Consider the following 14,525-nt stretch of genomic DNA (forward strand, 5'->3'; position numbering starts at 1 on the left):
ACCTTCTCCCAGGGCTCTCGTAAATAGCTCAGGCTTTAAGTGTAAAAAAAAAGAAAGAAAGAAAGAAAAAGAGTTGCCACGATTGGCAGACAGAGCCCACAAACACATCCGAGCCGGGGCGGCCCGGGCCAGGGCTTCTTGCCTCCTTCCTCCTGGATGGCAGAGGTGGGAGGGAGGGGAAAGTGGTGGAGGTGGTGGTGGAGGTGGTGGTGGTGGTGGTGGTGGTGGGGGTGTCAGTTGATAAGAAACATTTGTTGTCTCGCTCGGATCTGGGGAGGGACAGCGTAATCCCCTCGCCCTGGTCTGTTTCGCAGAGCTGGAGGAAAGAAGCAGAGGAGGAATTGATTTTCAGAGCGAGGGCATGCGGAGAATTGAACTCAGATGTGTAGCAGAGACAAGGGCCCGAAAGAAACATTCTACTTGCGGGGAAACAACCGTCTGTAGCTTACAGCAGAGGGGCCGCGCAATTTGAACTTGAGCAAGTCCTTCTAATGTTAATCAATTGCATAGCTGTCTTTCACCCTTCCCTCCCCCCGCCCCTCCTCTTGCCCTCCCTTGTCCTGAGCCCAACTCAGCCTGCAGGCCTCTTGACAAGCAACTGGTCCTGCGAAGGCATTTTAATAGGCCATGTCCGTTCAGAGGCATTGAGATTACTACTTGAACCTAATCTCCCACATGCATGCTTTTCGCGCAGAGACACAAATACACTCGCACCTCTCTCTCTCTCTCTCTCTCTCTGTCTCTGTCTCTCTCTCTCTCTCTCTCTCTCTCTGTCTCTCTCTCTCTCTCTCTCTGTCGTTCCTACCCCGCCTGATCTCACCTGGAGCGGCGAGTCTAATGATGTTCGGAGTGTGGGCCTCGCAGCGACAGCTCCAGTCCCGGGGAGATGTGTCTCATGTCAGACTCCGCGCCAGACAGACTCCAACTAGGAGAAGGAGGGGCGGGGGTGGGGTGGGGTGGGCCGGTGGTGGGGTGGGGTGGAGTGGGTGTTCTCCACCGCAGCTGGAGCGAAGCCAAAACTAAAAGTGCAATTCTCCGAAGGTTTTGTTTTTCCTCTGTGGTATTTACAAAGTGATTGAGCGCATTTTTGAGTGTCGTGGAGTATCTCATTACGCCCGTAAAAGCTTTTTATCCGTCGACGTGCTTTAAGATATGTACACATGCGGCGCATGTTGTCGATGCCGGGCCATTCATGCGCGCAGACACATAATCTCTCATTTTCTCTCACTTTCCTCGACGGCACCGAACTGTACACACACACACACACACACACAAGCGCACACGCACTCGGTGCAGCTGGAGGATGGGCCATCATTATTAACTGTTTGGCGACCTCATGACTTCATCTTCGGTGCTGTCAGAGGCGGCCCACATTATGTCTCCGCTCGGCTCAATGGGCTCTTTGTTCTGGCTTGGCTCTGGAGCAGCTCAGCATGGGGCTGCGTGAGTCCAACAGTCCCACTGGGGCTCTGGAGGGGAAGCGGGAGGCGGGGAGGGGAGGGAGGAAGGATGGAGAGAGGGCGGGAGTGTGCGGGGAAAGAGATGAGGGGAGATTGAGGAGATTTGGGAAAGACACGGGAGAATGTGGGACGATATCGTGAAACCAGGAGGGTGTAATGAGAGTTTAGTGGGAGGAAAGTGCCAATGAGATGCAGGAGGTGGGATGTGGAGAGGTAAGACGGGGAGGGATGGAGAGGGGAGGGAGCGCCGCACGCCACAGGTGAATCCTAAAGCAGGCTTGAAGAAGGCTTTTACTATGATGATTTTAAACACTGCTCTCTTTCCATCCCACCGATTCATTCCGACGCCAGATTGTGAAGGCAATGTGTCACCTGAGCCGCAGAGGCCATCCTGGTGTGGAATGTGGGATTAATGGCAAAGTAATGCAGAGATTAGAGGAGGAGGCGAGAGGTGAGCGGGAGAGGAGGATTGGACCGGTGGGAGTGACAGGAGCGGTCATACATGAGGAGAGCTCATTACAGGGAGGGGACAGTAACAGGCTGGGAGGGGAGGGAGGGAGGGAGTAGGGAGGAAGGGAGGAAGGGAAGAAGGAAGTGTTGAAGCAGGAGATGTTTGATCTGCCAAAAGGACCAACAAACTTTATTGACTAAATACAACTTTGAATGTCATGGTGCCATTAAGATTTTCATTGATGAAGACACTTTCTCCCCATTTTAAATGAGCATAAACACATTTTTTGTAACACTTTCCCCACAAATTTGAGATTATTTCTGATATATGGTCACTCGATCGATTAGAAATTATACAACTTTATCTCTAAGAAGCCAGATTGGTGTCCAGGTAAACTGTTGGCTGGAGTAACATGGCTCTTCAAGGTGTAACCTCCCCATTGATGGTGCAGGAAACACAACTTTAAGCTCAGCGATTGAACGTTTAATGCCACAAAGCTGCTGTCACGGCGTCGTTGACTTTTTAATCACAGAATCAGAAGGTAGGTGCTCAACTTCTACTCATTTGATTCAACAGAAATGATTTCAAACATCTCAGACACCGTCTCTCTTTATTGAGCGTGCATCTAACCTGCGACTCCAGGCCACGAGTCCATCACGTCGTCTAAACCCGTAACTTTCATCCTGTATTGTGCTCCGCGGCGCCACTTATCTAATCATATAGAAAGTCTGGTGCCTTTTTCCTTTCTCCCACTCAGCCTCCATCCCCTTCCCAGCAGACAGCGGTTAAGTCTGTTTGGCCAACATGGCAGATCCTCTAATCTGCAGAGCTTTCCCTGCCTGCTGCAGACGCTGTAATGAAGGGGTCCAGGTCTCACCTGTACTTTAAAAGGGGGGAGAGTGGTGAATTACACCCTGTTTATTAAGCGGGCACTCCCATTCATATCGCACGCTGGGGCGGGTGAGGGTCAGGTCTGGGGTTTTGCAGCCATAGGATGATAGGATGCTGGAAGGCACACGCTGATTGAAAGGTTCATGAAGAGTTCTTTGTGAGGTTGGTTTGGCACCTTTTAGGTTTTCGATGAAGAGAAAAAGTTGTGGAAAATGTTATTAATGTTATTTTAGATAATTAATGTGTCAAGCTGTTATTTCAATTATTGTTTTTTTCATTTTAACACGAGGTGACTTAATGTTTGTGCAGAACAGCCCCTCATTGTGGGAGCAGAGTAAAAGGAGCCGGTGGAGTTGTGTTATTTCTATGGCATTTGGCTTGTAGTTTGGAATTCTGATTGTCATGCTCTCTGGTAAAAAGACCGTATGTCCAAATGTGACGGGTTAGAAACTGTAAGCATTACCAGCTGCAGCATCAAAGGCCCGTGCATGCTGTTCATTTAACCCAGATCCGTCACACTCATGGGTAGCCTCAGATTCAACCTGTAATGTAGACATTCAGCAGAAGGTATTAGACTGAGACTAATGGAGAGTTATGGATGCAAATTTACCCCCAACACCTCTCTACCTGTGATACAGTTTAATGCATTTAGCCAGGGTGCTGTTATCACCGTACATAAATGGATTAACAATGAATACATTCATAATATAACCGGCTAAATTTAATAGTTTTTGTTCCATTTCATGCCGGCGTTTGTGACACCTGTAAATAAAGATTTAAAAAAGTTCTGTCCAGAGTTGATAGGTATTGAAAGCGCATGTGTTTTAATATAAATAGGGAAAATCATTACGTAAGCCTCGTCAGGCGATCCAACAAACCAAAAGACTAAAAAGAGATGAACTACATTTTTCTACAGTTTGGCCATTTCCTTGTGCACTGAAACGTTTACGAAAAGGACCGGGAAATTTTATGCAGGCTTTCACACGCACTTCAACAGCGTTTTACAAAGTTAGCCTGCTTAGTGTTGTTCCAACGCGACTCTTTTCCTGAGCTGCATAGCAGGTGTGAGAGTAGATCAGCAGCAGCGGAGCAGGCAGTGAATTAGACGGACAGATCTGAACATCCACAGGCCTAATCACCACAGAAGAGAGAGAGAGAGAGAGAGAGAGAGAGAGAGAGAGAGAGAGAGAGAGAGAGAGAGAGAGAGAGAGAGAGAGAGAGTCCACTCTGGACTTAGACGTTCACCAGTCATTGATAAAGTGCTTAGCAGCAGGAAAATTAATGAATCCGGCCCGACTGGGAGTGGGGGTTTTGGGGTTGAAGGGGAGGGGGAGAAAGAGGAGGAGGGCTGGTGTGCGGGGGGGTAATCCTGTTCCAGCTAAATGGCTGATCCCTCTCATTCCTTAGATATCAAATGTCAAGAGTTAAATTAGCCTGCTAGCCTCAGATAGGAGTTAACATGCTTTTAAAAATGGGGCGGGGCGCTTGCGATTCCTGCCCCTTCTGGGATGGCGGGCAGGTGCCTTTGAAGTGTCTAATTATCCAGCTCCCAGTAAGTGCAAGCTGACTATCTTAACGGGGGCCTCTATGCCTCAACGCAGCGCACGGTTATGCACTTAACACATGCACCGGGATGTGTGAATGTGCATTTTTACACAAGCGAAAACACATTGCTCACGTAAAGAGTATGCAAAAATAGATGTCAAGTTTGAACCGCTAAAAGTTTCTATACCGTAAGGTGGGAAACATCTGCAGTGGCATTTTGGATCGTACTTGATGTGCTTGAAATTACTGTATTATTTTTTTCTATTTTATCCAAACTATTGGCTCCGTGTTTCTTTGCTTTGGCTGGATATCCATTTCTCTTGGCGAGCCGTTCCTAATCTGAGTGCCACAGACTTGGTCCGGATCATTCTGGTGTCAGAAGTGGGATTCCAATGCTGAGGCCCAGTGGAAAGCTGGCCCACTCTGGTCTGGTGGGCCTTGTGCCCAGATTCACCCTAAAAGACCCACTGTCCCAATCGGACATAGTTCTGCGCTACTCGTCCCTAGCACACAATCATTTCACATTGTTGCAGAGGACAGTGTACATAAAGAACAGGTTATGGCTGCTCGTAGCCGCATTGTGACTATCTGAAGAAATGCTACAACCCAATCAGAGCACTAAATGGCTTTTTTTGGTGCTTTGAAGCCCTGATCAAATGCATCTCTTGGTGTTTGATTCCACAAAGAATACAGGCCAAGGTGCCCTTTGAGTGAAAAACCTTAAAAGCCATAACTATCCATGGTCAAAAACGCTTCAGTGTGCATTTTAGAGTCAGTGCATTCAGCTCTCTCTCTCTCTCTCTCTCTCTCTCTCTCTCTCTCTCTCTCTCTCTCTCTCTCTCTCTCTCACTGCAATCGTCATTGCTCCCTCACAATGTGGCCCTGATGAAACGGTAGTGGGGTTTCGGGGCCGCTCTACGGTGGGCCTGTGCCCCTAATGGGTGAATAGGGGGTAGCTGGGGGCAGGCGGAGGCTTGGCATGATACAACCCTGCTGTGAGGCTGATTTGAGGTGAGCGCAGGGAAGAATGAAGGCGCCAAGGAGGCTTTGATTTGCCCCTCCCCTGCCCCGGGGCCTGGAGGCTGGGATGGCGAGATGCTGAGCTCTGGGTGCGTCCCAGCAGACCCCTGGCGGCAGAAGGAGCGGGCCCGGGACTGCGGGGCTGCCGAGCAGGGGGTTGGGGCGTGGGCTGCCGAGAGCCAAATTGAGATGTGGGAGTCGTCAAAATTTGCCTAGATGAATATTGAAGAGGGCATTCGCGGTGCGCTGTGTGGGAAATCAGCCGCTCACAATAGACTGCTAACCAGGAGAGGGAACATCCTGACCTGCCCATGCCTCTCTCTGCAATTCGTCCAAACATCAGTCACATGCTGATGGTTAAATAATGTACCACTAAGGATTCACTCTGCAGAGACAGAATCAAACATGAGCGCAAAGTTAAAGGGAGTGAACTCTTGTGTGTGCCGAAGTTCTCCGGCGCTTGCTAACTACCCAACCCCTCCCTCTCCGATATCAAGCTAACGACCTGATTCTGCCTTGTGACATTTAGAAGATTTGTTTGTCGCCCTTTTTAGGCAGATTCGGGACGCTCCATTAGGACTCGGTAACCTTCACGTAATGCAGAGTTGAACTGTGTTGTGAGGGAAGGTACCCATCTCCAAGTGGCTCTGGGCACCGTCAGCCAAGAAGTTGATCGGAAAAATACCTCACACAATTGCAGTAATCCCCCGTGCTCTTGTTGTGTTGTGTTTGCTGGAGTTTTGAGCGCTCTCCCTCTCCCTTGTCTTCCAGCCTGCGCTAATCGTGAATGATTCCCTCTGTCTATAGCGCCAGTGCCAGGGCCGGTGAATCAGGTACATAAGCCTAAGCCGCTTGGAGAGGTGCTCTTATTAAACTCTAGCCAGCTGCTGGAATTTTTCTTCCCCCTCTCATTGTTAATTGGGGGAGTCTTGAGTCTTTCCCGGGAGTTGATTTGCAAGAGAAAGAAAAAAGGAGCAAGAGATTATTGCACAGGAGGAGAGGGGCTTTGAAGAAGTGTTTTGTGATTTCACTGTATATCCTCCACTCCTCTCCTCCTTGTTCGCTCTCCATGTGCTCCCCAGCCAAAACCTGTTTGTGCCACTGACAACGGCGCTTTGAGAAGTTCGAAGGTGGAACACAGCATATGTCTGGCTTTTGGCTCAGAGGTACAACAACACCTCCTCTGATGTTTAGGCTTTTAGGAAAAGGCGGCAAGGAGGGGAAAGAGTTGCAAGGCGCAATGGCCCTTTGTGCATCCCCGAAAACGAGTTTAGAGAGTCTGACGGACTGAGTGCAGGCCGGAGGGCCCATCAGATGCTTGAGAGACAAGGACAGTTTGGCATGTGAGGGAACAGCGATCCTTGTTTTTAACCTCTTGCCTCTTGAAAATACCTTCGGAAACAACAAGCCAAGGGTTTTGTTTCACTTTTCATGTCTTTGAATTGCCTTGGCACCCTTAACTTTAGCCCCCGCCCCCTTTGTCCCAGGGCCCAACTCTCAGAGGAATTGGCCCCACTCCATATCTCATTATCTCTTTTTAAATTTCATTTTGTCATTGCGTCCACGCTCTCTTTTATGCCGCCATATTAAAGGCCATGCATAGGGGTTTTTCTCTGAAGGTATTTGCACCACAGAGTTACAATGGAGACCCCAGACAAGGGGGAGAAAAAGGGAGAACCTGAGCTTTAGGATTTAATGAGTGGCTTGCTGGGGGTGAAAGAAGGATAGAAAGCAAGTGGGGTAGAGCAAGAGAGAGTGCATTTGTAGAGAGTTAGAGAGAGAGAGGAGAAAGAGTAGTACGGGAGGAAGAATGCAGGAATGGAGCACCAGGTACCATAATAGTGGCAGAGAAAGCTCCTGAAATACTAGAGCTGGGGCGTGTGCTCTGATCAGGACGGCAGTGAGCACAATTACCTTCTTTTCAAATCCTTCAGTGACACTGCGGGAGGAAGGAGGACTTTGAAACTTGAAAGGCAGGAGCCTGCTTTCAACCTCAAACGCGAGCAGGAAAGGGCTCTGAAATTTGTTCAGTGCTCCCCATCCACCATTAGCTTGTTTCTTCCTCTCGCCTCCAGGCATTTAAGCGCTTTTTGAAAAGATGTTAAGAAATTCAATCACCATAGAGAGAGAGCGGGATGGTTCTTTTTTCAGTTTTTTTTTTTTTTTTTTTTGAGAGGCATGCTTTCCTCTGGTCCACAGAGGACCGGCCTGCTGCTTTTGTATTGGGCTGAATAGACCTGCAAACTGGTGGAGGACTGGATGCGGCAACCATGGGAAAAGAGAAGCAAATAAAAGAGGAATGAAAAATGAGGGAGGGAAAAGGGAAAGGGTCTGTTGGGCCGATGGTCAGAGTTAGAGAAGTGTTGCATGGTTGAACTTTTCAAAGTTGCATGTGTTTACCTGCGTCTGCCTTGTCTTCATTACCCCATTTTTTTTTTACTCTATATTTTTTTGGACATGCCCGATGTGTTGTAAGGATCGAAAACAAAAAGTTTCCAGCAGCAGGTACAGAAGAAAAAACAATCACGAGAGATTTCTGGTTCTCTTTTTTACAGCAGTCGATTGACCCTTGCGCTGCTGAGTGTTTGTTTAACCATTTAAGGTGTTATAAACTGCAGTAATGAAGCCCCTTAAGGTGGTACATTGTAGAATGATGAACCCCCTCTGTGGTGGCCGGAGGGGGATGGTGGGACTGTGACACCGCTGTGATTGAACTATTAGTCGCTTGACCTCCCTTGGAGGAGAGAGACATATCTAAATAGCAGTGGGGGTAACTGGAGAAAGAGTGGAAAGAACAGAAAGACCAAGAGGGAAAGAGAGCGAACAGAACAAACTAAAAAACAAGAATACATAGTGTATCTCTGAAAGAAAGCAGTTGAATCTTCTCAGTAGTTTTTCCGAAATTCTGCAGAAGATGTTTCAGTGCCTAGTGACCTCCGAACTGCTGCGCTAACCGAGGCCCCGGTGTAGAATCTATTTATTAAAACATCAAATATCCCTGTGAATGTAAGAAAAAGAGCTCATAAATATGGACACAGTTTTGACTTTCCCCAGATGTCGTGCTAGATCTTCTGGATGTGAAAGGGAGGGAACGCCGCGGCGGTGGAAGCCCGTGCTACACACACGGTTACATGCTCCACCCTTAGCGGCGCTCGCTCCCAGCATAGTTTACAGTCTCGACTTCCTCCAATCCATGTCGGGAGATGAACCCAATTTCAAAATCCCTTTATGTTAATATTGCGCTTTTGCAAGAGCAGACCTATTAATCCAGCTTTAACCGTATAAGTGCCATTATTCCCTTAATAAGATCACTGGCTGCGCAGTACAGGATTAAATACTTATATCATAACTGACACTGTCATTTCCCGCGGATGAGAGTGGCTTGCCTCTCTGGCTGTCAGTTCCGCGTTAACAATCCTTGAATCCGCTGCCAGTGCTGCGCTGAGGCACGGCTGGGCCCCGAACGCCGGTAATGGATGTGGGAGAGTGAGGGGAATAAAAGAGAGACCCCGTGGGTTGCTCTCTCTTCTTCTTTGCCTCTCTCTCAATCGCATTCTCTCTCCCTGCTCCTTCTCTCTTAACCTCCCCCAGCCCCTTTTCTGATCGCTTCCCTTCTTCTGTGAAGTGGTGCGGCGTCACGGCGGCCCACTTCAGCGCTTAAGGTAGTGCTCTTTAATCAGGCCCTCTGCTCCTGTTCCTAATTGGCTGTCGGATGCCGTACGGGCAGAGTCAGAGTCAGAATCTCTGGCGCCGAACACGACGGCGTTCTGCCAGGTTCCCAGTGAGCGACGTTAATGCAGGAAGGAGAATGGGAGTAAACCGATGACCAACGGTGAAATCATCACCATCGGCCATTGCCATATAACCAGAAATAAACATGGTGTCAGGGCCTGAAGTGACAGCAGACTTTCTGGATCGGTCAATTTCACGTCAAGTATAGCGCCTCACATTTTTGTTCTTCCTCAGTGATACATGCTATGCCAGTTTCTGAGTTAGTCTATGTGGTATCCTCCTACAGAAAAGACTAATACTAGGTCAGGAGGCCAGCTGACCTTTATTCACGTCAGTTCAGAGTTCAGGCCAAGGGTCAAGGGTCATTTCTTTCTGGTGGAGATCAGCCCTTGAACTCAACCCCGCATTTATCCTCTTTACCCAGCATGCCAGGAAGCTTTCTCCAGAGACCCCACTCCTCCTAATTTTGCTTTCAGAGTAAGACAGATTTAGTTTGAGAACAGAGAGAGAGGGAGAGAGTGGGGAGAAGGAGGGAACAAGAGAAGGAAGGAGGGTGGGGTTTATTCAACCCATGATGCTTGTTAATGGGCAGCTTGGAATGCAGACCGAAAGCCTGCGTTGCCTCCTCCATGGCAAGCCATTTCTTTCTAAAGAAAAGTACAGTCAGAGCTGAATTTTAAGAACAGATTTTCGGGAAAAGGAAGAGGTTGGGATTTTTTTTTCATCCATAATGTCCATTTGCTCATGCACCGTTTGCCTCTGAACTCCCACATCTGGCGCCGTGGAAGGCCAACCTCATAATGCCCCGTAGGTTTTAAGCACACAAAGCTGATCTCCAGCTCCTCCTTTCCCCCTGCCTTTTTCTACGTGAGCCGACCTCCTCACCATGTGCACGTGTGTTCACGACATGCTTGTGTGTTCAGATTCTCACATCTGCTTTATCCCAACTCGTGTTCTTCGAATAAATCTGCAGCTCATTGTTTTTAACATCCGATTCCCCCCCTCCCTCTCTTTCTGTCTATCCATCATCCCTTGCAGAGGACGAGAGTTCAGGCACGCCGTACCACCGCGAGAGGCGCAACGCCATAAGCTCCCATGCGCCCCGCGGCTCGGACAGGACCGTGAGCGAGGAGCCCTCCACCTCCACGGAGGAGCGCCCCTCCCTGCTCAAGAAGGAGCTGCACGGGTCCCTGCCCCACCTGGCCGACCATGGCCTGCCGTACCGAGGCACCCTGTTCGCCATGGACCCCCGCAACGGCTACCTCGACGCGCACTACCGTAAGTCAACTGGCACAACCCCCGGTACCGGTCTGCGGGTCGTTTGTTACCGGGCCGCACAGAAAGAATGAATGAATTTTTGAAAAAGTAAAAAAAAAAAGAAAAAAAAATATTTTGAAGAAGAAAAAAAAGTCGGGAAAATGTTTTACTTTGAAAAAAGACCAGATACATCCATCTGTGCGTTTGAGCCTCTTGACATCTTGACATACGTTACCCCAAAAATGAAACATATACTCTGCCGGTATTTTGGTCTAAAATCAAGGCAAAATATCCTGAGATGCCGAAAACTTTTTTTCCATTTCAAACATCCTGTCTTTGTGAAGCGGGATTTAGGATAAGCGGTAGACCGAACATAAAGGTTTAAGATAAGCAGTAGACTGAACATAAAGGTCTAAGTTACAGAGTAGACCGGATATAAAGTCCACACGTTGAGTCCTTGCAGGGAAACCAGCTCACGGCTCACGCTAATTCGGCGTAGTGGTAAGTTGTATATTCAAGCACTTTACTATTGTCTTTATGCCGGACGTATCATTTTATTACATCATATGTATTACGTCATATTTAAGGTTGGGTACCGCTGAACTAGCACACAAAATAAAAAGGTGTCGTTTATCTTTACAGTGGAAAACTTGTAGATTTACTACACAGCTCAAGGACAACATGTTAGCAACCCGACCGCTGAGGCCAAGCTTGTCTCTTTACTCGTACTGTAGTCGAGAGGCAGGACTGCCAGATGCTTGATCAAGTCTGACAGATTAGCCTCTCTCTCCCTTGCGCTCACTCCACTCTCACACACACACACCTTTGTGAACACATGCACACACACTTGTCTTGTTTTGTGCCTGAGAAGTTAGTATGGGGAACGGCCAGCGTAGCTTCTTAATTCCCTCATTAGGGGCCTGTCTGAACACAGTACTCTGCTTTCCCTCATCAACACACACTTCAAAGCTCCAAAGCAGCGCCGCGTCAAACCTCACCACCCCCTACTCTCTCTCTCTCTCTCTCTCTCCCTTTCTCTCTCTCTCTCTCTCTCTGGGCATTACAGACTGTGTGAGAGAAAAGCGGTGTGAGAGAGAGAGAGAGAGAGAGAGAAAGAGAGAGACTAATAGAGCCGAAGCCAGTGAGATTGAGGTGAAGGGAGAGCTGTGGCTTGAGTAAGATACCGAAGATAATTCGAAGAAGAAGAAGAAGAAGAAAAAAAAAGGTGCGATAGACAATAGCAGTTAGATGAAAGCGAAGCAGTGTGTGTGTGTGTGTGTGTGTGGACAGTGAGAACAGGAGATAGATGATTGGGGAGTAAGAGGCTGATTAGGAGGTTAATTCAGCGGCCACTGTAGCCAGGACTTAGCCGGCAGACAAGGATTTGATGTGATAGCTTGTTTAGTTTGGTTAAATTGCCTCCGAATTGGGGCAGACAGAGTGGGACATAGCGATTTTAATCCAGTGGCAGTAATGAAAAATCCAGCGGACCCCAACAGTATGCTGTAACTCTATTTATTCAGCCAGTTCATTAGCTCCCGCTCCCTCGTGCTTGGGTGCCTGGGAGTCACTGAGGTGCCTCTTTAAAAAGGAAAGGTTACTCAAAACCACTGCTGTGGACAGGGCCCTCAAGGGCAGGACATTACTGCCCATTACATCCTGACCTAACTCAGCAACACTGCCACTTCTCATTTTGTGTGTGTGTGTGTGTGTGTGTGTGTGTGTGTGTGTGTGAAGGAGCTCTGGAGGTTCCAGACCACTGAAGCCTCGGGGTAGGAGTGGGGGGAGAAAGAGAGAGGAAGGGAGGGGGGGGGGGGGGTCACTCTGAGGCTTGGGGTCATGTGGAAAAGTCACAGTCTGAAATGGAGAGTTCAAAAGCAGCAGGAAGAGTCAAAAGGGCCGCGGAGCTTCAAGAGGCTTTCTTTGTGCATTGGGGCTCAAGAGGCCGGACGACTTGCAATCATACAGAGTGGAGGAGGGCGCAGTGATGCTCGCTGCGAAGCTGCAGGCGAGAGGAACAGAGATTTGATCCTCCTTCTGCACCGCTTCTTCCACATTTGAATAGAAAAAGTGTTAGTGCTGGGGTGAAAAAAGTCAACTTATTTGCAATAATTTGATTTAATTTAGCAAAAACATTTGCAAGTTGCCGCATCTTAATACAGAACTTTCAGGTTTGCCCTTTTTTTTATTTTTTATCTCATTGCAAATTGAACATCTTAGTATTTATTAAATGATCGATGAATCAATTAAACAAAACCCTCACGGAAAAAAAGGGAAGAAGAGAAATAACATCAACGAAGACGGAAACGCTTCTCGTGTTTTTCATTGATGTCGATTTTCTGAACCCGACTCCGGCTCAGCCAGACTTGTGATCTGAGATGAGAGCGTCGCTGTGTGAAACACCTCCTCCTGGCCCCAGGTGTTAAGGACATGGGGGCGTCCCTGAAGGCGGCGGCGGTCCCATTCTGTCTGATTGAACCCAGCACCAGAGCTCAATCCCCATGAGCTCCGGCGGTCTGAGGGTCAGCAGAACCAAAGGGTTCCCCTAAAAAACCCTTCGCTCCCCCTCCCCCCCACTTTCCTTCAGCTGCTTTGAACCAGCCTGTCGCCACTCGTGCGCCACAAGGTGTAAAAAAGCCACCGGCTCCTGTTCTGGTGTCTGGTTCCATATCCCCGCATGGAGAGCACACACACACACACACACACAGCCTTTACTCCACCAGCGGTAGTCCCTCTCCATGCGGGCTTTGTCACCTAGCTAAATTCATCCCAGGTGTGCGTGTGTGTGTGTGTGTTTGTGATGGAGAGGGGGCCCTAAGCCTTTGTGCTGTGCTTGCATAGTGAGCCACGCCACGCAGCAGACAGCCAGGTAAATCCGATTACTCTTAGCGCCGGTGTGTGTCAGTGCTTAATGTGCCTAAATGAGACGGCACCTGCCGCTTCGCCACACCTGGTCGCTGGGTCGTTAACGTGGCGGGCGAGGCTCTGGGAGGCGTAGGAGTCGAACAACGAGACGAGAGCAAAGAGGGGTTTATCTTTTTCGGGGGCCTAAAGCTCGGCTATTCACCCAGACTTGCGCTCTCGCTCTCTCTCCCACTCCTCGCACGTCCGTGGCCTAAGACTGTGTTTACTCTGTGTTTTTCTACACCCACTTCAGTGCAGAAAGGAAGAGAGGCGCTAAGGAAACATCGGCCCCTATTGTTAGCATTAGCTAATTGTGGTGATGCCTGAGTCTTAGCCGCTTTTCTCGGGCAAACACTGGATAAGAGTCCACACATCCCGCTTACCACAACACTAATACACGGGGCTTTGCTGTGGGATAAGAAGAAAGGATTGAGATGAGGATTAATGAGGGAGAAGTCTCTCTCTCTTTTTTTTTTTAAGATCTTAATTGTGTAGAAGTGTGAATGGGATGCGCGGTGCCGACATCTGTTTACATTGTGCGCTGATTAGTCGGTCAGCGGTCCTGCAGCAACAGTGAGCCCACTTGCTGGCAGAGCATCTCCTGCTTCCTCCGAAGGGGATCTTCTTTTTTTTTATTTATTTTTTTTAAAGTGCTTCTTTCCTAAACACTTGCCCTTCTTTGTCAGCCTAAACACATCCGTAGAGGGACTTAAAGCGCGTCCTTTTCAGTGGCTTTCTTGCAAATGTTCAAACTGCTCTGAGAATGTTTTGTGGGAAAACGAAGGAAAAGGGAGGAGAGTAAAACTTGCAAAGCTTTAAGCGCGACAACGCTGGAGTATAATGGCGCAGAAGTACAGTTAATGATAGTAGACACAACCTATTAAGGCTGTGATGGCTGCCCATCAGCCCAGATAGTCTTTGGGTTACCTCCTTCAAATAAAAATCTCACCCAGATCTGGCTGCCAGGGCCTAATCCCCCACACAAAAGCCTTTGCTGCCCTTGACTGATCTCAGAAAGCATGCCTGCTAAGCTCGAGGCAGTGGAGGTGTGGATCCCTTTGGCTGAAGGATTCCTTCACATGCATCGCTGTAACCCTGCTCTCTGAGCCCGGTGGCAAAAAAAAAAGGTGGCCGCGATACTTACTGGCCCTGTGTCCTTGGAAAAGCTAGCGGGAACACTGAGCCATAGCGCCAAGAACCAGTCCTGGGGTTTTTATGATGTGGTGGTTGGAGGTGGGGAGGGGGGGGTGGTGGGGTGTCCAGTC

General features: G+C 48.8%; 1 protein-coding gene across 2 annotated transcripts in view; it reads left to right on the top strand.

Annotated features, from left to right (window-relative positions):
• The window catches only part of gli3 (GLI family zinc finger 3), a 92,947-nt gene that overhangs the window by 23,920 nt on the left and 54,502 nt on the right, over nt 1-14,525 (top strand). For both annotated transcript variants that reach the window (XM_068581831.1, XM_068581832.1), the window contains exon 3: nt 10,138-10,377. In XM_068581831.1, the coding sequence (XP_068437932.1) occupies nt 10,138-10,377 (240 nt within the window). The remainder of the gene's footprint in view (nt 1-10,137; nt 10,378-14,525) is intronic.

Source organism: Clinocottus analis, unplaced genomic scaffold (genome assembly GCF_023055335.1).
Source record: "Clinocottus analis isolate CAN_PGR_092001 unplaced genomic scaffold, fCliAna1.0.p SCAF_18, whole genome shotgun sequence".
In the NCBI taxonomy this organism is placed as follows: Eukaryota; Metazoa; Chordata; class Actinopteri; order Perciformes; family Cottidae; genus Clinocottus; species Clinocottus analis.